Here is a 24,495-nt window from a genome sequence, read left to right as displayed (position 1 = left end):
ACCCTAAGGGACTTTTTTTTCCTTTCACTGCAGGAACTGGATACTCCCTTTAGGCTGTATGGACTGACCATGAACCCGTTAATCTACAACATCACACGGGTTGTAATACTCTCTGCCGTCTCGGGCGTTATAAGTGATCTGCTAGGATTCAATATCAGAGTAAGTACAACTCCCCCACAAACCACCAGGAAGCCTCTGGCCGGGGACACTTTGGTACCAGTGCCCGGGCCCTCCCAGCCAGGCAGGAAGGTCTGGGTTTGCGTTGGGCTCCCCTGCACGGCAATTCGGAGAACAGCCCACGCTGACCGCGTCTCCGTCTCCCTGAGCCTGCGGCGGGAGGACAGGGCTGACTTTTTACGTTTCAGCCCTGTTCAGGTCTTTGGTGCCCACTTAAAGCCAGAGTTAGTCAGGAGCCTGGGTTCTTTCCCTTAGAATGAAGACAGAGTCCTCCTGTGGCTCACACTTCTACATCAGAGCTCGCTGAGCAGAGCATTCAATGCAGGATGGGCAAAGGAGACGGAGTTTCACCTGTAGGTGAAAAGCTTTCAGACCTGCGGCTTGCAGACCAGTACTCACTCTCCGTATCTCTTTCCAGTTATGGAAAATTAAACCGTGAACTGACCACCATCAGCACTCAGCCCTCTCCACCAGGACAGACCAGAGAAGATAACCAATCACTGGGGCAACAGGCAGAGGCGCTCTCCAACTACGGAAATCTGTAATGACGATTTTGTAACAGATTCTCCGTGTACGTATCAAAAGTTCTCCCTCTGCTTTATCTCCCTCTGTTCTGTAACAGAATATACAGAATAAACTGGTCTAATTAGCAAAGTCATCCCACGGCATGGACACCCAGCAAAACAGAATTAATGGGGCCAAACAGCAGCAGCTGGCATTGAAAAGAGCAGGAACTGCGTGCACAGAGTGGGGCACCAAACACTAAAAGCCGTGCGAGAGCTCCTGCTGACACCGCTGACTGCTACAGGTGCCTTGTTTCTGCAAAATCGGAACCCTCTGCCTGTGACAAGTGAGGAGTCAGGCCTCCCGTTTGGCCATCCTCCTCCTCAGAGCGCGCTGGCGCCACACTGGAATTTTCCAATTTGTGCATCCTTCAGAGCTCTGCTCAGCCTGACGATACTTGGGTGCGCTATCTGGATGCGCTGCAGAGCATTTCTTTTCTTACAAGCTCGGTGCGCTTGAGGCTTTGCCTCTTTGCCCTGAACTACCGCAGGCTGCACTGAAACTCGCTCTGCGCACGATGAATTCCGCCTCCGTGTTGACGATTAAGCGAGAGAACAGATCCACGCTGGCTGGCTGGCTTACCTTGGGTGTTCGGCAAATACACGATCATTTTTTTGGAAACATCAGTTACACGAGAACAACCTTACAACGCAACCTGCAAGTAAAGCATTTATCAGATGCTACAGAATGTTTTGCTGCGTTCGGTCCCCGTAAGGCCTCCGCTCCGCACCCAGGGCATCCCGGGGTGCCTTTGTCCGACACCCAGCTTTGCTCCGCGGTCCGAGAAGCTGTTGCAGCTCCGCGCTGCGATGGTGCCTGACACTGGAATACCTGCGGAGGACACTGCTGGGAGAATCGCTTCGGTGGAGGAGATGTGGCAAAGGCTTCCTCACCCAAGAGCAGATTCATGTTTTAAAGGGCATAGCAGAGAAAACGTTAAACTTACAGTTTCCTTAACTGGCTCTGCTGTCCGCTATTATATCAGTAATGACAAAAGCAAAAACTGAGGAACTTTTCATAGCTTCATTCTTTCACATACGGGGTAAGATGGCAGAAGAATTTTTGGTAGTAAATTGTTTACAGCTCTTTTCTGTACAAGGAAAAGTTGTAAGATGTAAAAGGAGATGACAGTTTGATATATCAGAATGTACAAATAAACCTACAGTACCAGTATTTCATCATTAACAACTGTTTCAACATGACTTGATGATTTTTATAATACCTTTGTTGAACATTTGTTATCTGAACAGGGAGTCAAGGAAACTTCCAATAATAAATTGTATTTGTTTTCCAGAAGAGTATTATGTTTGTGGGTAAAACCCGGGTCTCGGAGTTAGCTGCTTAAAGTATCCCACCACTGCAAGTCAACAAAGAATCTATTTTATACAGTGCAGAACCAACAGGCCATGAACTGGAGTTTCTTTTTAATATCTATATAAAAAATAATGAGCGATTTACAGGTCTCTCTCTAGTCAGAACCTCAGAAGTATGTATAAAGGTGCTGTACAATATATAAACATTTACACCCAGTACATCCATACACTGCTTAGCGTTCCAAGGCCGCGTTGCTAAGTCATCCGGTACAGTAAGTACAGACACAAGTTCTATGGAAGGAGAAATCACACACAGGTAAGACACTAAATCAGGTCACATTAACATAGAGAAAAAAGAGAGGGGTAGTTGATGACAGGGAGATAACTTCAGTGGTGCTAATTCACCTCTGTATTAAACGTCTGGATTTGTTACTGTACTCAGTGGTTAGGGCAAGTGCATACAGCTCAACATAAAACAGAATCTCTTGTTAAGAATACATGGTTACTATCTACAGAGGCTACTTTAAAGTATTAAATATTTTCACAGTCATACTCCGCAAGATGGAGTATTTGTACACGTTATGCTACACAGCAAATCTCAATGGATCACCCAACGTCAAGCAGCAGAGCGCAGTTCAGATCTGCTTTAAAGCCTGTTTCATTTTCAAAGTCTTTTTGTTTAAAACGCTGTTTGAGTAGTTGTCTGTACTTCTAAAGAATTCGACTCGGAACTGATTCACTGTGCTTCATTAAGCTTTAAAACCGTTCAATGTTTCAAAGCCAAACCGAGATATTTGCTCATTCACTTTCAAACAGCAAATCGTGTTAGTTTGAATTTTAGCGTGAGTAAAGCTTGACCTTTTACACTTCTTTCTCCTTCTGCAAACTGGACCAGCGGGCTCCTTGTACCACTTCTCCGCAGTCATTAAAACCCGAGCGTGTCAGGAAATCATCACTAAAGCTATGAAGAAAATAAAACCCTCCAATTTATGCAGCCTGCTGTTCTTACAGCCGTAGGACTGACGTCTCAGTAGATTCTGGTGGTAACACTCCTCTTTTTAAAGTAGGTATTAGAGCCCCAACAGCGGATGCTAAGCCTCGTGTACCCTGTGTATCAGCCTACTTGGCACTCTTGGAACAGATCACGCCTTCCAAGTAACATACGGGAGGCGTCTAATGCACACGGGCAAGAACTTCATTTACGAAGCTGCTCTGGCAGCTGGTTCTGTCCTAAAGGTCAGCTCTCACCTCTACGGAGGGGAAAAATCCGATTCCTAACTAGCGTTAAATAATTAAAGATAGATGGGCGTTCAGCACACAGCACCACAACGAGGCTGAAAATAAACGTGCACTCATCGCTTGCGTTTACAAGGAATGCTAAGGAGGAGACAGTGCCACGAGTGAAACCAAAGGAATGATGTTATTTAACAGAACCCAGAATTTGCTCTTTTCAGACATATGTTTGCAAACAGTTGTTATAAGCATCCTTATGAATCAAGAAAATAAAGCAATTTTGCTGTGTTCATAAAAAGCAAAATTACAAAACATTGATTATGTCAAATATAATTTTTATCTACACGGTTTTGTATTAGGTATAAAAATTTAAGAAAAAAACGTCAATTGAACAGCATCAGTGGCTCATTTGCTGCCCTGGAATTGATAGAACCAACTCACCCATCTTCTTACCGAGCCAGTAAGACCACGTGTATTTCCTTATGTAAACATGCAACATGCTCTTGAGAAAATACCCATTTCAAACAAAACCTCGCCTCTCCTGCGACCGGAATACGGATGAGAAGGATCAGATTGACTGGATACAGTAGATAACTTGGCACAAGAACAAGAAGGGAGTCATGATCACATTGGCAATATAGGCATTAAATAATTTTGTTCAGAAACTCACAATACTATCTGAGAAAGCCGTAGCAGTGCAACGTTGAGAGCAGCAGAACACCGCCTTCAAAAGGACAAGGGGACAGCAGCTTATGGAAGAGTTTCATTTAAGCAATCCAAAAGGTCCTTCATGCAGCTTAGATAATTTAAGAACGAGTCAAATACTTTCTACCCTCTAACCAGTTCCTGAAAAAAAATGACAACTTTGTGAAAAGAAACAATGCTTTTAAATGACCATTATTAGAAACTTGATTAAAACATGTTCTAAAAAAAAGCGTCAGTCAAACCCGTTTTTCAGCCACACCTGCTGTTTGGGTGACTTTACATGCGCTGGGCACCCTCCAAGGTCCAGGAGTTATCGGTGTTTTCTTGACTGGAGAACTACTCTCAGATTTGGAAATTCCATCATCTTTGGTTTCATCGGGCAGCTCCAGGTATCTCTCTCTGTGTTGTCTGTTCAGCGTGAGCGTCTCCTGTGTTCCCAGCCTGCTTTGTTTCTCCGTGGAAAGCAGTGGAATATTGGAAAGACTGGAAGTTTTGAATCTGCTGGAACTCGGCGCTCCAGAGTTTGACTTCTTTATTTTTTCGTCTTCAGATGTGTTTCTCCTGGAGTCACTGAACAGAAGGTTACTCTCATCAAACGCTGCACGTTGTCGCTCTGGAGACCACCCCTCTGTCTTTCCAGAAGTTTTCTGCTTCGTGTCTTTCCTGACTCCTGTTTTACCACTTCCACCTTTCAATTGCTCAGCAGTCGTCTTATCACCACCAGTTGTTCTGTCTTGATGTTCTTGTAACCTGCCTACCGTTTCTACGTTTCCCTGCTTACCGAGATGCTTGTGGGGACTGGCAGACCTTCCTTGATTTCCACTGGAATACTCTTTTTTGTTACCATTGTTCACCCCTGTTTCTGTGGGTTTACTCTCTCTCTTTCTGGAACTGTCAGATTTATGTGACAGATTGCTGTAGGTTTTTTCTGGATCCCCTTTTCTGGGGCTGTGGAATCCTGTGTGAGGGTGTCCCTCAGCAGCCACCAACTTTTCTGGACTTGCAGATCTGTCTCTTCTGGCCCCTAATTCCAAACTGCCTTTTGTGATTCCAGGGCTGGAGGGACATTCCCATCTGCTCTTTGTTCTCTGGGGAGAAGGCAGAGGCTTCATCTCAAACTGGTTTTCAGTTAAAGTGCTTATCTTTTCAGGCACAGTGTTCTTTGCTTGTTCCAGTTTCTCAGACAGCTGAACTCTCGTTAAAGCTTCTCCTGGTACTGGTAAATAACACACTTCAGATGGGGAAGCAGAATGTGAAGATGAAGATAATGGTGACTGTTCTTCATATATTACATTTGACGAAGATGGATTATAACTATCCCAATCACCTGGAAGTGAACAATGAGAGATTTGATTAAATGACTTAAAAAAAAAAATCACTAAATATTTTAGAAACGTGCATACTACTGAGGTTTCAGGATGTTATATGAAATCTTCAATTTAAAAAATATTACGTAGTGGCATACTCTCAAAGTCTTATTTAGTCAGTTTGCTATATTGCATTGTTCTACAACCTACAATAACCATAAGGATGTGATCTGGGAAAAATCTTGTGCTTAGAATGCTGGCACGACCTCTGCGGGACTGACACGCTCTTGTATCAGCACAACTTCAGAGCCTACGTAGCAAAATTGCAAAACAAAAGTCCCTGACCTACGTTGTTTAATATAAGAAAACCAAATGAACTGAAACTGTTATGCTAAAAGAAAACTGAAAACAGGGAAAAGTTGAGGTTATTCATAGCTTTGCACTTTAATAATAGGAAGAGATGAAACACAAGACATGCAGATTTACCAAGTCTTTAAGGAAAAACCAAGAAAAGCACTGAAAGCCCTTAATGTTGCTCAGGTTTCACGTAGGGACACAGACTGGAAGGAGCCAAACCTGAAGGAGGAAGAGAAAAAGCCCAGAACTACATACCAAAATCACAGAGTACAGCAGGCAAGATTTCAATCAGAAACGTATGATTAACAGCAAGACAAGAGGCAACAAAACCCTTCCCTTCTCCACGGCTGCTGATCTAATCTAAGTTGCTTAACCCAGTCTCAGGCCTCACTTGTGACAGAGGGCTGGACCAGATGGTCTCCAGAGGTTCCTTCAGACTTTTCTGTGTTTCGACCTCAGACGCAGGAGATTTCTGTGAATAAGAGGGCCAGGAGCGATTCCAGATAACTATTGTGCTGCCCTCGTGGTGCAGGATAAACACCATTTATCACTGCTGAAATTAAACCAAGCTTAAGTAGCTGTTAGTAAGGAGAGCGCTGGAGGTGCCTTCGCACTGCCTCCCTCTCTTCTAGCTTGTAAACGCTGATTTTAAAGAGGACCTCAACAGAAGCTCATCGGAACACAAGGAGGACTATATTTAACTTTCGCCCTTAATGAGAAGGTAATTCAGTGTGAGAGACAAACCCAGGCAGCCAGGAATCGAGCAAGATGGCACAGAACGGGCCTCGCCGTTCACAGATGGGCTGCTTCCGTGCCACGCGCTAATTCACTGATTTTACTGTGCTGCGCAGGTCGGAGCAGTAAGATGTTAAGAGCCATCTTGTAGCCCTCTGGAGAAAAGAAATGGAGAAAGTTCTGAGCGGATTTTATCCCTTGAGTGGATGCCAGTTGCAACGACTGAACACGACAAACTATTTGGTAGTTCAAACTGCGTGTTTTAAAATTTTCAAAGGGGAGACTCATGGTTGGTCACTATTATTGAAAAGCTCTTCATCAGAAAAAGTGACCTTACAATTTAAGAAGTTTACCAGCAGAATCTTGGTGTCAGCATCACGGGTTAAAAGATTAAAACGTGCACTCAGAGAGGTGGTGTTTGCTTTAAAATACTGCCACGGCCACAAGTCTTTTTGATTTGTAGTTTTGCAGCATTTCCTAAGTCAGACTCAAAACCGCCAGCTCTGTTCTCTGCAGCTGAACTCGGAGCTCCTGCAAGGATTTGCTTTTCTGTCCTTCCTTTTTTTTATTGGCCTACAAAGTTGTGCTTTCCTGTTGCAGAGGCAGACGTCACAACTTTAAACAAACAGAATCCATTTTGAGAGCAAAGCTGTCTCTGCCCCTGCTTTCTGAAGTTTTGGCTTTGAACAACAAAGCATTTCATAATTTAGAAGGCTAAAAACAGTGAAGTAAATCTGTACAGAAATAATACTATTCTTAAGAACATAGGCATCTTGAACTGAGTACGGTATCATAGAGAATTTTAATTTAAATTAAAAGGCAATCAGTGTTAATTATCACATTTTTATAGGAAAGTCTGATTAGCTTGGACAGAGCTGAGAAACTTATTACAATTACAAATATGCAATAATTTCACACTACGCAATATTCCTAAGTACTTGTCATGCGTTAATTTTACCAAAAATATTCCTTGTATTTTAAAATAAGCATAAGCAGCCTGCACAGCTATCAAAAAGGGAACTGCTAACGATTTCAGTGAACAAGCACCAAAGTCTCTTTATCAGACCCTACTCCATTACCTTGGACCCTCAAAATGAAGCAGCACTTGAGATGACTTACTGTGATCTGGTATCAAGCCAGTCCCTGGTCTCAGCAGCAGCAAAACTTTATTCCCTCCAGCCTGAATCAGCTCAATGGCTCGTGTGTGAGTGATTCCTTGGGTGGGCTCTCCATTAATTTCAACAATTTGGTCACCAACCTGACGAGAAAATAGCAACCAGGTTAGTCTTTGTGAATCTCTGACACTATAAACTAGTTTTTAATTTAGAAAGAAAAAAAATAGAGGCAGATGCTTCTGTCTTTCCTCTCATGCCAAAATCCACTCAGCAACAGCAACACCATTCCACGGCTGCTGATTAACACGATGCAACGCAACTCTCTGGCAATTCAGAGCTCTTCGTGCCCAGCCAGCTCAACAGAAGATCTCAGGTTCCTTAAACACGTCTTCCATTTATTTCCAAGTGATGAGACAGATACAGCCACGTGCTTCAATGTATTTTCATTCTGGATCGTCGTATAGAGGGAGCTCATGGACGAACGACGTCAGACCTGGCACCACGCGCCTGTGTAAAGTCACGCTAACCAGGGAAGCAACGCAGCAACTTCTCCATGCTTAATGCAGAGCTGAATGCTATCGTGGCTGAACAGGTTTTATGTAAGGAAAGGATTTTTTATTCCCGGTAGGAGAGATCACCACTACGCGGTTATCGGTACTTAGGTCTCTGAGGCCAATTAGCAACTTAGAAAGGCACCGGGCAGGTAATTACAGTTCACGCTACCTTTGCAGGCTGCTGGGAAGGGCTGGAATAGCACCCCCCCAAAAAGGGTCGTGAAACCTATTGCACAACACATGGATCAGCCAATGGATGTCACTAGTGCACAAAATTAGCAGTTTGAAGAGACTGATGGGGCTTTGTTAAATAAACTGTCTCTGCCAAAGGAGGTCACTGGCTGGTTAGTCATCGGACAGGACAGGACGCTGCAGGACGTGCCTCCCGTCATGCTCAGTTGCCATTAACTGGGTGAGAAATTCCTCCTCACCTTTTTCAAGTACAGCCAGAAGAATGACACCCTTTTCCAGCTGAGGAGGGAGAAACTGAATGATGTGAAAATTGTGAATAACCTCACGCTGGGCAAGCGCAGCCCCTCTGTGCTCTGAGCTGCTGGGGACACACGGCACAGCGCTCGTGGTCCTGCTCCTGCACAACCACCAGCAGCGGCCACGGGCTGCGGAGGGCTCACGTTCCCCACAGGACGTGACCACCCACCATCGCAGCAAAAGCATCCCTACGTACACACATCCCCTGCACAGGAAGGTGCTCGGTGCCAAGGGGTGGGAGGGGGATTTGCGCAAGACTGCCGAGGACCCACAGCCCGGAGTGAAAGCTGAAATGTGGGAGCTGGAGCGCGTGCAGCAACATCTTGCTATCGCAGTCCCCCACCACCTCGGGCCTTGGCACAGGTCGCCTACGCAAAGCACAGTACAGTCAGCTGGGAACCTTTTGGTTGCTCTTGCCCAGAAAGCGAAGCCCTGGAGCTTACTGTAACACCACTCGAAGGAGCAATACGAAAGAAAATATTAGTACTAACTACTACACTCATGTAGCCTCTCAAGCATGAGGGAAAAAAGCTAATTACTGTAAAGAATTAGGATAATAGAAGTTAACAATACTTAGAATTTCACATCCAATTAAGCCCCACAGTAGCCCCAGCAAGTATCTGTGTCAGCACTATTCTACAAACTATAACACAAATGGAAGCAGAGCCTTGTGCCAGCGGCCGTCCGTGCAGCGAAGCCCCAGGAGTGCACGTGGGACGGCATCTCACGGGCAGAGGGCTCACCTTCATGCTCCAGCCTCTGAAAATTCAGCTCTGGGCAGCAGTCACAGATTCTCACGTACCGTTGTGCTTTGCTATTGCATTGTGCTATTGCGCCCATGTAGTTTGCTTTTACTACAATATTTGAAAGCGAATTCCTTACACAAACATAAGAATTAACATAATAATCTTTGAAAAAAGTCAGGCTTATATCTTCAAAGACTGCACAGAACAGCAATAGCACAATGTACACACAAACACTCCTTACAAATTCACTGACTCGGACAGTGATTCTCCTTTCAACTTTCTGCTCCACTGTGTAATTTCTTCTTTGGGCTCCTGAAGTATCCTGAGTAGCTGCTGCTCGCACCCTGGGACATGCATGTTATTGTAACTCGAGCATGGATGGACAGTTCATTTTGGATGGCCAGAGCTGTTCATATATTCCTCCTCTAAAAGCCTACCGCCCCAGCATTTGCTGTCACTGCACGGTACCAGCGGGAAGAAGGGCAGCTGCCCCGATGCTGTACTGCCTGCCGGGACCCCGAACTCATGAAAGAACAAAGTTTGTTGCCACTGTAGGTGAATTAATATGTCAAAAGGCCAACGTGATCAGCAAATTGATTAGAGAAGACAAACTCACATGTACTCTCCCATCTTTGACAGCCGGCCCGTCTTCAGCAAGTCGAAGGATGAACAAGCCCATGTTGTATTCCTTTCCTCCTCGAAGGCTGAATCCAAACCCTCGAGGGCCCCTTTCCAACTCTACTGGGAAACAGCCAGGATTCTGTACGGGAAGTCGGAGAAAAAAAAGATGAGGACCTGCAGGCAGATTTAAACATTTGTTTTTCTAGAAAAATGCTTCACGCATTTCTGTATTATGAGAAACATGCAATCCACGATTTAAACTGAATTCATCACAACTCACGTATGACCAGGTGTAATGGTTTCATTCTAAGTCTAAACATACAGAACATTTTTCCTTCTAAGTTTTAGATACACATGAAATGTGGGTCTGTACTAGCCCTGTTGCAAGCATTTTCTGGTTTTTTTATAATTATAATGAGTATTCAACTATACTAAGGAGATAACAAAATCTAAAACGTTAGCAAAAACACATTCTGTGAGACACTTTAGTGCATTTTTATATGCAACTTTTCTACCCACGTCTGACAGGGAAAAGTTTTATTGTTCTGCTTTTGAATACTCCGTGGCAATGCCACTGTAGTGTCTTGACGAACGAGTATTTTGCATGCCTCTGCACCCTCTGGATGGTTACCTGGACATGACGGCTACCAATAACCGAAGCAACGCCAGCATCGGACTGTGTCAAGTGCTTATGCTCGGGCCAGGAAAGCCTGTAACTATTTGAAACTTCTTTTCCAGCTTCACCTTCCGTAGCTCCCCTACACAGAGGTAAAAGGACGTGGATGTTACCTTTGCATTAACAAATGATGGTCAAGCTCTGGTCGAGCTTTTCTAGCTGTTCTCAGTTCCTTTTGCTAGAAGCAAAAGCTCTGTACCTGTCTGCGCTGGAAGGGTTGATCTGTGCCGATCCCAGCGGTCGGTGCTGCGGAGCTGGACTCTGCCTGGCGGAGTTTGTTCCTGACGGAGGACCACGGTGTTCTAATAAATTCAAACAGAAGCGACAGTCAGAGAGAACTTCCCAAATACAAAGCTAGGCACACTCACGAGACCACGGTGACCATCAGCGCCGTGCCTGCTGTTGCTAAGGATGCCACTGCCACAGCAGCTCAGGTTGAGCTGAGCCACAAGGCGAAGAGGATTTCCCAAGGTCTAACACCATAAGCCAGGAACCCAAGTGCACTTCACTGGTTCCGTGGAATAAATTCCTAGGGATTTTATTCTTACCTATGCTGCTTTTCCTCAGAAAAACAACACAATTTTAACCCAACCAGACATGAACAGAAGGGTTTTGGACTGTCTGCAAGTTGATAAAGACCAGAAGGGATTAGGGTTACTCAGATCCATGAAGTTGGTTCGGATGGTCAATATAATAAAATTTTTAAGAGATGAAGAACAATGTCCATTTGAGAACATAGCCCTTTCTAAAGGTAAGAGCAGAACGAGGATCTGCCGTGGCAATAAGAATTCACAGGTGAAGACCCTAACAATGGAGGGAAACTGTCAACTCATTTAAGGCACAACGGAGAGTTTGCTACCGGCCAGCTATAGGAAAGGTTACAAACTGGTCCCACAACCACACTGGAGGGACTCGTTCACTGACAGGTTATCAACGAGAATCTTAAAGTGTTTTGCCTTCTCCCAAAGGCTAAGTAAAAATTAAAGTATAATGACACTTTAATAAAATCTTTTAAAATAGTTTAACATGATTTTCCCTGCCACACAAAATACAGTAATTGTGCACTTTACAATAAATCCAGTGCATTTATGAAAAAAACATGTTTCAGGATACAAAATGTCTCTGTCACTTAAGAGTAATGAACCATAGTCTATGCAAAAAAGCTGCCTCTTAGCTAGAACCTGAAATGGCACATTGCGGCCCAAGATGAACTTACATACTGAATTATAAACTAATAAACTCCTTTTCCTTATAAGGGTTAAAAAAATTCCCAAGCACCCAAACTAGAGATGTTCCAGTCCTCTGTTGGGTGCATCACATTACTGCATTTCTCAGTTAGGAACAAACAAACCCCAGTAAAATATACAAAGTGCCCAAGCATCTTAAGGGAAGGAAAACATAACGGATATTATTAGACTGAATTTCTCAGGTATGCGAGACCTCCCAAGTCCTTCACAGAACTGCTTGGTGCTATTACTATGACATGCCTTAAAGAGGTTTTTCTCTAGAGACGAAATGTCAACTTTTACTCCTGGTTTATATTCAGAGTTTTAATTTAGAAGCACAAGCAAGAAAAATGCCATCTGTTTGTACAAATTCTCCAGTCCTCTTTTCAGCCTGCTCTCTCGTGTTTCCAGCTAATATATGACAAAAGCTGACGGCTCTTGCTTTTGTGAAAAATGTTAAAGAATGTCTTCTGGCGCAGGAAGTGGAATTCATTTATTCGTATGAAAAGCAAAAAATTTGTATGAAAAATCACACATCTGTGAAAGCCAGGAGGGAGAAGGAAGGAGAACAAGGCAGTATTTTCATTGTCAGTCTCGGAGGAGAGCGCTGAAGACGATGCACTGGGGAGCCGCAAACTCTGTTAGGGTTCACACTTCGTGATGCCGAACAGCTTCTGGCAAAACGGGCGCCTGCCTCTTTGGAGCTGCCTCCTGCATCTGCCTCGGTGTTAACCACTGTCTTGCGAACCACCTCTGCGAAGCTCAGCTCCCTCCCCGCAGCCCAGCGGGGAAAATGCTCGAGGCCCCGACTAATTCACATCCACTCTGGCTTTCTATGGGAGTCTGCTGTATGGAGGGTTATGCTGTGAACTAAACTGTATTTCTCCAGCTAAATCAAGAATTTTATGTGGTGATATATTCCCATTTCTGTGGAACAGGTTCTGCTTCTCTCTCCTTCGCTGTCACAAATCCTTTACATCTGAAACACACCAACTCCAGCGCCTCTAAGCCACACGTATTTTCTGACTGGCCTCTTCAGTCTAGTTTTATCACCTGCTACTGACTTTTTTTTCCCCTCTCTCTGTTAAATCTCCTCAGGTTCTTGTTTTATGACTTTTTTTTCCCCTCTCTCTGTTAAATCTCCTCAGGTTCTTGTTTTATCTCTACATTTTGGCTCCAAATCTGTAATTGAAGAAGTGGGAAAAGCTAAGTTCTTACCCAGAGTCCAGGTAAGGCCACGCATAAATAAGGGACAATAATGTTATATCCAGAAAGCTTATTTTGAAAACAAAGCTGATTGAGAGCCCTGGAGAAACAGATCTAATGCAACCAACCCAAACTTCAGTTGCATTATAAACATTGCCCTGGGCGACTGCTCTGAGGTGTGTCCCTTCAAACTGGAATGAATGAGACTTGATAAAAATGAAAATCTTAATAGAAAAATAACAATATATAGAAGTCTCTCTGCTTCAAGCATTAACAAAAAGGAAAATTCAGTCTTTGAAATTTTGTATTACAGGCTGAGATAGCATGTTAAATATTTGCAATGAACGCGAAATTACGAGAATCATTTGTTGGCTTTATTCACATTCTGGTTTTAGGTATTTATTATTTAGAAGGTGAAGAAAGCCAACTTTCTGGCAAAATAATGATAGCGAGTTTAATTAAACCCACAAGCAGCAATCCAGAAAAATGCAGTGGTAAGCAGGGCTGGAAAACAGATTTTCTCTTCAAATGATTGGGTTTTACATATTTATAGTGAACTGTTTATATAGGAACAATACCATATTGAACACAGTGTTGCATGGGAGCTTTCATTAAAAATACGGTCTCTAAAGATGGGACTTTGGAGTCACAAATACTCACTTTGCTGCTCAGATGACATGGCAGTTGCGTGTGAAGAATTTGCTAGCAGCCTGGGAGGCTCCGCAGGAAAACCCTGAGTAAGGTTTTCATGGGGGGATGTGACCATTTTTGAAAGCGCAGCTTTGGCAGACAGAACCATAGGATGCTTCTGTTGCATCCCAGGGATGCAGCATTAGGCAGTTTGTGTATTTTAACGTGGCAGGAAGGAAAAACTCAGAGTGCCTAAATGGAGAGGATCTGGAAAGCAGGTGTCCCTGCGGCCTTAGAGCACCCTAGCTGTGCCTGGCAGAGCCACTCCAGAGCATCCCGAGATCACCTCCCTCCTCTGCAACAAAGCTCCTATCAGCCACTGCAGCAGCAGGAGACGGACCCTGTCCAGGGTCAAGAAGATTTTCTCTCTGAGCGCTGTCCCATCAGTCTGTTGTAGCTCTCCCAAGAGACATTTCTCTTTGGTTGAAGAATACAAGGTCTGGACAGGACATGTTTCCATGGGAGCAGCAGTCTCCCTCTCTCATCTGAGAAACCATGAGAATTTCTCTTACCCTGCACTGTATTGTTAATACTTGTATCTTATTTTTCAATACAACCACCTCGGCAGCTGTCTCTCTCTGCTCTGGAAGAGCTGAAGGCAGGTGGGGCAAACAGATGACCTTCACTCTTTTCTTTAATTTCCTAACATCTTAAAATACTCCACTTTAAGTAAATTAACTACAGAAGTTACAAACATTAGACTTTGGCAGTGTGGTAGGACCCATCCGCCTGACAAGGCCACGTGCCCTCCTTACCTTCCTCAGCTACAACAGTCAGAGTCACCACGTTGCCCGCGTCCTTGATCAGCTGCACTATGCTGTCGTGCGAGAGCTCAACGATCGACTGACCGTTCACCGCTGAGATGCGGTCTCCCACTTTCAGCTTCCCGCACTGGTCAGCTGGGCTCCCATCTATAACTCGCCCGATCTTGTGAGGGATCACTAGGAAATCAAGAACAAGCACAGCAACGCAATTAATACTCATGTCAGATAAACATCACACAAGCCCAGAATTGCCACAGTCACCCCAGAGACCGCTCCTGCTCTGAAGGGCGGCACCGCTAGCACAAGAAAAGCCTGCAAATAATGAAGAAAGCTTCCCTCAGTGGAGCGAATGGAAACGCCAACCCCTGACAGCACGGCCTTGTCACATACAAGGTGTTGTGGCTAGAGGAAAACACGGGAAGGAAATGGGTCACACCTGCAAAGGGATGAGTAAGACCAGGTGTCCCAGGAGCGCTCTGAAGCAGTTTGTTTTGCCACTCAATGTATTGTTTTCCATTTCATGCATCCACCCGGGAGCACTGTGTGGGCTCAGAGACAGTTACGGACATCCAGTTTAACAGTCATTAGAAATCTGGATGCACGGATTAACTCTTCCTCCTTGCAACCAAAAATTAAGCCTTAAATACACTTCAAAAGGAAGTCAAACTTCTCCTGCCAGAGACTATTAGTACCTGGTGAACACCTCAGCAGCGACCCTCAGCACGCCCAGCAGCCCAGCGAGGTGTGCTAGATCAGCTCTGCAGACCCGTTCCCTATTCCCGCTCTCCGAGATGAACCTGCACCTGTAATAATTGGCTTGAATTTTAGCTGGCTCTCCTGGCTCGGTCTCCTCGGTTCATCCCTTAGTGACACTCTGCTCTGTATACAGACTCCTCTAGAGGCCAAAGCAATGGGGCCAGAAAAGACAGAACAGGGAAAAGAGGGAATTTTAGGAGAAGAAGGAGGAAGAAAGACTGCTTTTAGTTACTTTCCCAGAGGTGAACACAAGTGCAGGAAGGAGCAGAACTAAAAAGGCACAAGGAGGGAGGGATGCTCCACTCCAGCACGGCCCTTCCTCCGGCACCTCTCCCGCGGGAGAGCACCGCCACGGCCCCAGCGGCTCCCGCGCCCTCCCCGCCAAGAGCCATGCTGGTGCTTGCGGAGAGATCATGTTTTATGGTTTGCTGACCCGAAGATGGCACTCGGTAGCCAGCGAGATGCCGTTGTGACAGGAGGAGCCTACCAAAACCTGGGGCAAAAGAGCGGCTGGTTGAGCTGCCTGCGTGCTGACGTGGCCCCGACAGAGCAGATTTGCATTACATCAAAGCACATCAGTCAGCATGCTTTCCCATGCGTCTAAACCAGCCTTTCATTCATCTGGATGCCTGAAAGCATAGCAAATTGGCTCCCAAATCCCTCATCAGGGTTCTTCTGCACAGGAACTGCTGCGCTGCTCCTTTGTAACTCATTTCCAAACACCTCTCCAGACTGACCTCCACATGTTTCATAAATGCTCTTCCTGGTACTTCATGTAAAAGCCTGTTTGCATCTCCAAAGCCTGAAGTGGGTTCAATGGATACCTGTTTTCTGTAGTTGCTGCCCTCCCAAACATGCTTTTCTCTGAGGGATCGGAGAGGTGAGGAACATTATGCGCCTGCCAGGATTATCAGCTGGCTTTTCAAAACCGTAACAGCAAATCTGAAACACTTTCACAGCATCATCAGCCACCCAAGATTAAAAAGCCATCAAGGATTGTTTTAATGAGCTAGCACACACAGAAGTTGCTGTGAAGGAACAGACATTGATGCCTTCTAGCATTTACCATGAGTTTAAATTTTAATTACACTTCCCTTAATAGACTGGCTTTTTTAAGTATTATATAAACCTAAGAGCCAACTGTGAAGAGTAAAGCACTGCAGGGTTGCAGACTCAACTGCTGATTACTTGTTTTAAAATATCCTGGCTTTAGAAGAACACAGTAGCTTCATGTTAAACCGTGGCACAGGAAAGTTCTGCACAGCACAGCCTGTGGATGCACCAGCATCTCTTTTTTTTCCTGTGTGTTAGAAACAGCCTGGACCACAGGGCTTATGTTTCCAGCACTGGAATTGGTTTCAGCTGTCTTCTACCTTCAGTTCTAATATCAAATAAACAGGGATTTGCCACAGATCCTCAGACAAAAATGTCTGTAGTAAAGTTATAATAAACAGAATATCAATATATTATAGAATAATTCTGTTTATAATATTTTTTCTTAATATCTTCATGGCTGGACTCGATGATCTTAAGGGTCTTTTCCAACCTTAACGATTCTATGATTAGACTGACCAGACAACACACCGTCACCTCACGGCCACTCTGACGTAGGCCACGACCATCTGTGCAGCATCACGCCCCGGGAGGGTGACAGCTCGCCCTGCCACCGCCGCGGGAACCCGACAGCAGTGGGCAGCTCCGCACGTGGACCAGGGCCGCTGCGCCAGCCCACCGCGCCAGGCGCTTCCAGAGCAGCTGGCTTTAACATTCTTGAAAAGGTATCGTCTGAGCCAAGCTGCATCACACTCTAAATATATATCATGTGAATTCAGCACAATGTTATTTAGAAACAGTTTTTTTCTGCGCTCCTGCTGGTTTTTTATTGTGCAGTAAAATGAAGTGGAAAAACAGAAGAAAGTGTCTGAGGCTCAATAAAAGAGACCCACACTTTCAAGCCATCATTATGTCTGTCTGGAACCAGCTGAGGAAGTTTCAGAAGGGTGATTTACACTAAGGAACTAAAGGAACCGAGTAAGGATTTCGGGAGTTACCTGTACCTCAATGTCAGTGAATTGAGTTTGTTTGTGGGTGAATACACTAAGCTGGCTTGTATTTCAAGGGCTGACACAGATAACCCAAGCCCGATGGCCAAAGGGAATGAATCTCAGAAAGATGATCCTATTTACCACCTCATGCAAAAAATACTCACTAGCCTCTACCTGGCACTGCAAGGTAAGCAGCAGCCATCAGCACGAGGAACACAAATGCACTTGATTACAGAGCAGACCGGCTCCTGTGCAGGGGCTCACGGATCTTTCCATTAACTGAGCTGGACTCCAGGGCTTCCTGCAAGCAGCTTCTCTCATTCACTTCTGCTCACAAGATTTCTTTTTACTTTTGCTTTTAACCTTGGTTATTTTGCTGTTTATCTTCATGACTATGCCTGAAGCCATGTCCATACATCAGAACTGTCATACCAGAGCATGCTACTTTTTCATTTTGATGATCTTTCTAGACAAACACCCTATCTGTCTGACAGTAACAACTTCATCGCTTTCTTCCAAGTGCTGCTGTCTCTACTTTCTCAGATCCCCAAAATAAGAAATTCGACCTGATGAGGTAATACAAAGCCAAGGTGGAAACTATACTTCCATTAAAATGCCTATGAATTAACACAGTGTGAGAATCTACATCACCACCACAGCCTGACAACTATCCGCGTCCTGAAGACCGTCCTGTGACAAGCGCACGCTCCTGTGTACGGGCTGCCTGCGTGGGACAGACCTTCCCCCTGCTCCCCACTTATGTCACAGTTGGGTTAAAAAGAGGATAAACGCGAAGCAAGACAGACCAAGCTGTCTTGGGCTGGGCTGTGAAATACTGTGAGTGAAAGACGACTGTATCTACGCAGAGTGCTGTGTAGGTAACTCCAGCACATCAAAGAAAGAGAAATCCCTGAAGAAGCCGCAGCCTCGCTCACGCCTGCTAATGCCAGCAGCAGCTTTGGTACAGGTGCCACGCAGTGAGGCCGGGCAGCGACAACGCTGCCAGAACACAGCACTTACCACCAGGAGGAGGTTTGTTCTTTGAGGTGAGGATGACGAAGCCAAATCCTTCATTCTCTTTCCGCTGCAGACGGACATCGTAGACCTCTGGGGACTGCTGGTTTGCAAACTCTACCCGATTCAGTCGAGGAGAGCCGTTTTGCGTCAAGACAGGCTGAGATTCCTCCTCCTCCGGTTGCTTTTCCCCTTGCAGGTAACAGACAAACAACAAATAAGGAAAAAACAATACTGCTGTTTTACCAAGCAACTACAGCAAAACTGTACATCTCAGTATCAGTGCCAGCAGGAGGAAACACTGTCTGCCTGGGAAAGTAAGGGGTGAGTTTATTAACAATACAATTTGGATCAAACAGAAATCAGATGCAGGATAAAGCATTCAAAGGCCCAGTCCTACACAGGTGTGCCCAGTATGCAAGGAAAGCCTGCTGTGCACTGGTTGCACAGAGTCGAACAGACTTGGCAGTGTGTACACAGACTTTGTCAGAGTGATCTGATGCCTTTTTATAGTAAAAAAACCCAAACGTTGTGGCTTTTCTGCATGCTACAAGTACAAGATCTATGTCAGAGATCCAGCTACAAACTACAACTATTGCTACCTTAAGCGAGGAACAACTGTGTACTTGGAGCAATGGAAACGTTTTTTAAAAGGCAGTTTGAAGCCAGGCTTTCTTTAGGAAAACTGCAAAATTTTGGTCCTGAAGTAGTCTATCAGAAGGCATCTTAAAGAAATTGAGAATCGATCTTAAAAATACTTTTTCCTTTTACTTGTATATACTCAGAATTAATGGTTGAATAATGCAATGGAAAAACAATACTGGTTGCTAATTGGAACAGGGGACTGTTACCAGTTCTCCTGAACCCATCCCGGCTCTGTCATTCACTTGATCAGCATCATCAAGTCAAGGACAATAATCTTCTGGACGCTACCAATCTGGACACTGATCTAAAACTGCAGAATCACAAGATGCTGCCCTGAATCATCTCTGGTTTGAATACACTCATTCTTGCTACACATAGATGCCAAAAGACTTGAGAATACAGCAGGTTGTACAGAGGAGACTGTGTTATTACTCGATTTACATAGCATTAGCAGCTGCTCTAACTAATACCTGCAAAAAGGGCTGAAGAAAACACCACTGCCATCATAATTTTCAGAGCCTTACCTGTGCGAGCAGTGCAAACTAGCAAGTACTAAAGCATCAGCTTATGAAATTCTGCTTTTCTCCGCTTACTCAGAATTACAGCTGACCCTCTTGAATCTCAGGCTGCTCAGCTCTAGTGCAATAATTGATAAGTTTCAGAGCAGCTTCAGTCGATTTGATTACAAAGACCTAAGTGTTCCTTTAGCCCCATCTATGTCCTGCAGTACCCCCTCCGGACAGACAGACACGTACCACCAAAGAAGATCTTTCTCCGGACTGTGAGCAGCACCTGGCCATTCCGTGCAGCACTGGTCATCAAGTCCAAAACTTGTTTGTGTGACTTCCCTTTAACAGGGACTCCATCGATACACATCAGCTCATCCGCAGCTCGAAGCCTGCCGTCTTTTTCTGCTGCTCCCAGCGGGATTATGGCTCCAATATAAATCTGTCAGAAGAGCAGAGTCAAGGGGTTTGAATGGCAGAACACGAACTCATCAGAACACGTAATGGTTGGAATCCAGGTGAATCCAGACAGATGAGGGCTTTTGGGAAGATATTTTTAAAGACTACCTGACTGTCCAATTCTAGCAGAAATACAGCCAGCGAGCAAGCTTTGCACAAGCTGACTCAGTGGATACAATGTGGGGGCTCAAAGCATTCAGTAAATACACAAAGTTTGGGGGGGATTTTTAATTCTTATTTCCATGAATTCTAGAAGCATCTCTTATCTCCTGAGCATATTTGGCAGTTTCTTAAAAAGCCCAACTTTTGACATAAGTACACACTGTGTACTTATTACATATATACAATTTCTCAGACATTACTGAAATGAAAGCTTCTGTCATTTATTCCACTTACTTTATTTTTTTTACGGAGACTATGCCAGAGTGACTGGGGAAGAAGTAAAAGCTTCCAAAATAACTCAAATTTACTGCTGAAAAGTAGACAGTTCCATGCTTGAAGGTTTTTCAGTGCACAGCTTTTGGTGATTAGATAGTGAATTCAAACAGCTGCACTGCCCTTATCAATTTTGTCTACCCCCACCTCATAAAGTGCTACTAAATATAACACAGATAAGAACACCACACGCTATTTCATATACTAGGATCCCGTTCAGGTTAAATGAAAGATTAATTACGGCCAGTAGTTGTTGGAGGTTAAGCAATGGGGGACAGATCATCTGCACACAGCATTCGTGACATTAGCTTGACACCAACAGCTATGGCTGTTATGGAAACAAAACACCACAAAAATGCTATGAAGTGCAACAGAAGTAAGATTGTTTTGTTTTGCTCTTCCTTTTCTTTAAATGCATGTTGGGGGGCGGGGAGTGCTAGCACTGGATCACAGCTGTGAATAGAAAAAAAAGTATTCCTTAACTGTGATCAAAAAGCAATCTATGAGTGTCTACTCCAAAAGCTTTTCCTCTTAAGTTGGCAGCTGAAGCAACAGCCCCTGACACACAGCACAAGTCTTAGCACTTCTTCCCAGAGAAAAATTTTTGCCTTTTGGAAATAGAAGGGAGTCTCCTAAAGCCTGCTGGCAGAGGAACAGACTGCCCAGGGGCTTCCACACTGGCATTTGCCCCTCTGCCTCCAACTCCGCCACTCCTTGGCAATTACCTCTCAAGCAGAGAGCCATCCAAGTCCAACTGCAACAGCTCTGCAGGCTGAGGCCAGGAAACACAACTACACTGACAACTTAAAAGCATAACTGAACTCTAGTCACTGACCAGGTTAAAGCAAACCAGGCTCGCACTAGTATTCTTCCTCCTGTGCAAACATCAGAGCTACGTTTTGATGCCAGTTACAATGCAAAACACCACCAACGTCCATCTGCAGAAGGAAGCCAGTCTTAATAGGTTCTGCTTCAAGGCTTTCATGAAAATCCTGAAGTACCGCATTTTGTATTTTCCGAGATGAGAGGGAAAAACACAAGGCAAATAAAAGCCTGAAAGAGTGCACTGGAAAGGCTGTGCTTGTCTCCTTGAGACGAAGCCACCAGAAACCACACTGACTGCCAGAATAAAATGCATTTTTGAAAATTTGGCAGGAGAGCTGGGGGAAAAAGGGGTGCGACACAATCCCAGATCTTGCCTGTTTTTACTGGGCTGCATTCAAAAGAATGGCCTGATGGAGTTTTTGCAGGGTCAGCAGCAGCTTCCTTCCACTCAGCTGCTCCTCGGGACGCGCCGACATGCACGGCACGCTGAGCATTACCGGGGCGCGTTGTGTGCCAAGGCCACCATCGGCATCAGGTGGAAACGGGCAAAGGCTGAGCACCAGCGCTGCCCTTTTGAGTGCTCCCAAGACACAGCAACGACTACAGAAACACCATCAGTATTATCAGCCTGACAGAGAAAACTGGTGCCAAAGACAGACTCTAGATAGCAGAAAGGGCACGGGAACCTTGCAGATTAAAGTCAGCCACGAAGAGGAAAAGAAGAAAGGAAATCTGAATCAAATCTTTATCTTTAAAAGGCAGTTACTGCATTGATCAATTTTGTCATCACTGAACTGTTTAGGATGAGAGGGAAATGAGGATGACAGAGTAGGAGTCATTCTAACAGTAATACTGTAAGATAACACATAGGCAACCATAAATTGTTTCACTTACGGGCTGATCTGGTCCATCCCCTCCGAGCACCCGGAAACCAAAGCCTGACTCTTGTTTTCGCAGGAAAACATCCAAATCTCTTGTGTTTGGAGCTAAGACGAAGCAACATTTCAAAACATGTAAGGAGCTATCTTTGATTATTGAAAGATTATGCTTTTGCGGTGCATTCTGACTCTTCTTATCAACAGAACACAGCAACCAGAAATACAGTAAATAATTCAAACAGTCAAATCTTCAGTGACATTCTCTTTCCAAAATGGAAAAATCAATTTTCAAGAAAAGGCTGAAAAAGGAAAGGATAGATTGACAAATGCCAAAGGAGAAACCACAGCTGCATTTGTATGGTGGGCCAGGATAAAATCCGGTCTGTAACACAACTCACAGCTACCTTCCATAAACTCTGACATGGTCAGGTCTACTTCAGTTTACTTCAGAACCAGATCATCCTTGAGACCATTTCTATGATTAAGTGTTTTATCGTAAATATGGTTGAAGCATATTGTATCTTTTTTTTAAAAAGAAGTTCCACAGTTTTCTAATTTCTGTATGAATTATGCATTTCTTGAAATGTTTTATCTATAGGAGGTTAACAAACTCAATATGGAAGTCACAGTAGTTTTACCACACGTATGACAAAGAAAAAATTCCTTCATAATTGAATATTTCCAAGTTGAAGTTGATATACTCACGTTTGTCCTCATATAGAGTCTTAGACTTCAGGTAGACTTCCGAAGGGTCTAGTTTAGGAGAGCCTGGTCGTACAGCAGTGGGTGGAAACGGCATCGGCTGCGGGATGGGATCGCCAACAGCTTCCAAACTACCTGAACTGTCCTGCTTGTCCTTCTGAAACAGACCCCACCCCACAAAATCCGTATTAAATCCAAAGTGTAACTGAATTTGTGTAGGTGTGTGTGCAAAGACAATAAACATCATGCAGAGGTGAAACGCAGAGCAAAACAAGGGAATAGGGGAATAATATTACAACTCAACGTAGCTTTTCCAATGTATGTGTCTGACCGGACTACTGAAGTCTTCCTCACAGGCCACAGGTTTCTACTGAAGACTGGGCTTAGAAAGGGGGTTTGAAGTGACTGATGCTCAGAGATGAGTAAGCTAGCCAGCTCCTGGTGGTTACCGACACCCGGGATGAAGCAGGGCGTGCAGGACTGGTCATGTTCAGAGAAGGGACCTATTCCTCAGCAGGCACCTGCCGGGCTCTGCACCGCGGTCCACCACCACGGGCGCAAGCTGCTCCGCAGGCACTGCCTCCTGCCCACTGCCAAACCACGTCCCAACAAGAGCACGTGAGGCGTGCCCAACGTCAGGTGGTTTGCTGCAGGTATCCCAACGGCATTATAAATACCGAACAGGAGGAATACACGTGGGTAGTGCGAGGCATTAGTAATCCAGTATTTGCATTTTTCTTTTATGATCTGATAGCTGCAACACTCCTATTAGTATTCATGAAGAAAGGACACCAAGCATCCTTGTGGTCTCCCACCCTCATTTCCAATCGATTAGGCACTAAAGTAACTCTCAATACTTATTCTGGGCTGAAACCCAACCTGGCAAACTGGAACATGGTAGTCTGCATACGTCTGTGCATGTTAAGCAAAAGCACAGGCAGAATAGACTTAGATATGCCCTTTTACGAAGAGTGGAAGAACACCGCCCCAAGCGATTTAGCAGTTTGACACTTCTTGCATGTTTATAAACACAAGAACTTGCCCTTTTTAACTGAATTATTTTGCCATGCTGCTGAATGCCACTGAACATCGAGTGCTCCACGGGAAGCTGCTGCTGCACGTGTGCTAGAACGCCAGCCCCTGAGTCTGCAGTATTTTTAGCATGCCTGCACGGAGTCCACTGACACAGGAGCCACGCTGACGAGGCTTGCATCCTCAAACTGCAGAGATTTATGCACTGATTTATTTAGTGTGGGCAGCTGTACGATTGCAAGGAACTGAATCTGCAAATCTCGTTGAGTGCAGTCTGTTTCAAGCACGCTGAACTTGTGTGCTCATGTTATCCCACTGCTGGGATACGACTTCGATACTCAAACAGCAGGACAAAGACAGAAAAAGAAGCTACATCTACATCCTGGTAATGGGGTTCTCCAAAAATGAAATAATTTTTTCTGTACAAGAAACATTTTTAAAGAAACAGCTCTGCTCACCAACTAGCCTAATTCATAAAAGAAGTGCTCGTGACAAAAATATGCATTACTATCAGCATTATCCAGTCAGAGGGTATTTTATTAAGCCCAAGGAGTCTTTACTGAGCTAATATATATTAAAGATACCCCAAAAGATAAAACTTCCAAGAATAATGAGTATCAAACTACAAATGTACCGCTACATAGAGACTTCCTGAAAATATGGAGTCAAAGACAAGCAAGCATTTTTAGAAGGGAGTACTAACAAGTCCATTAATTCTAT

The 24,495-nt window shown here is 44.6% G+C and overlaps 2 protein-coding genes across 11 annotated transcripts in view; one reads left to right on the top strand and one right to left on the bottom strand.

Moving 5' to 3' along the window:
• The window catches only part of LOC309599090 (protein PHTF1-like), a 32,102-nt gene extending 30,011 nt beyond the window's left edge, over positions 1–2,091 (top strand). For 2 of the 9 annotated variants that reach the window (XM_082330241.1, XM_082330239.1), the window contains 2 exons: positions 34–159; positions 596–2,080. In XM_082330241.1, the coding sequence (XP_082186367.1) occupies positions 34–159; positions 596–616 (147 nt within the window). In that variant the 3' untranslated portion in view covers positions 617–2,080. Of the gene's footprint in view, positions 1–33; positions 163–595 lie in introns of those variants that run through there. The other 7 variants (XM_082330243.1, XM_082330244.1, XM_082330247.1 and 4 more) reach the window with 7 other exon arrangements.
• Positions 2,092–2,196: 105 nt separating this feature from the next.
• The window catches only part of MAGI3 (membrane associated guanylate kinase, WW and PDZ domain containing 3), a gene marked incomplete at its 5' end in the record, with an annotated part of 74,908 nt that continues 52,609 nt past the window's right edge, over positions 2,197–24,495 (bottom strand). The window contains 10 exons of one of the 2 annotated variants that reach the window (XM_082330231.1): positions 2,197–5,319; positions 7,511–7,649; positions 9,912–10,055; positions 10,548–10,674; positions 10,792–10,894; positions 14,470–14,655; positions 18,300–18,485; positions 19,694–19,886; positions 22,058–22,149; positions 22,747–22,900. In XM_082330231.1, the coding sequence (XP_082186357.1) occupies positions 4,229–5,319; positions 7,511–7,649; positions 9,912–10,055; positions 10,548–10,674; positions 10,792–10,894; positions 14,470–14,655; positions 18,300–18,485; positions 19,694–19,886; positions 22,058–22,149; positions 22,747–22,900 (2,415 nt within the window). In that variant the 3' untranslated portion in view covers positions 2,197–4,228. Of the gene's footprint in view, positions 5,320–5,783; positions 5,876–7,510; positions 7,650–9,911; positions 10,056–10,547; positions 10,675–10,791; positions 10,895–14,469; positions 14,656–18,299; positions 18,486–19,693; positions 19,887–22,057; positions 22,150–22,746; positions 22,901–24,495 lie in introns of those variants that run through there. The other variant, XM_082330232.1, reaches the window with a different exon arrangement.

The sequence above is a fragment of the Platalea leucorodia genome, assembly GCF_965183815.1.
Source record: "Platalea leucorodia genome assembly, chromosome: 19".
NCBI classification, from domain to species: Eukaryota; Metazoa; Chordata; class Aves; order Pelecaniformes; family Threskiornithidae; genus Platalea; species Platalea leucorodia.
This window is presented reverse-complemented; position numbering and strand designations above follow the sequence as displayed.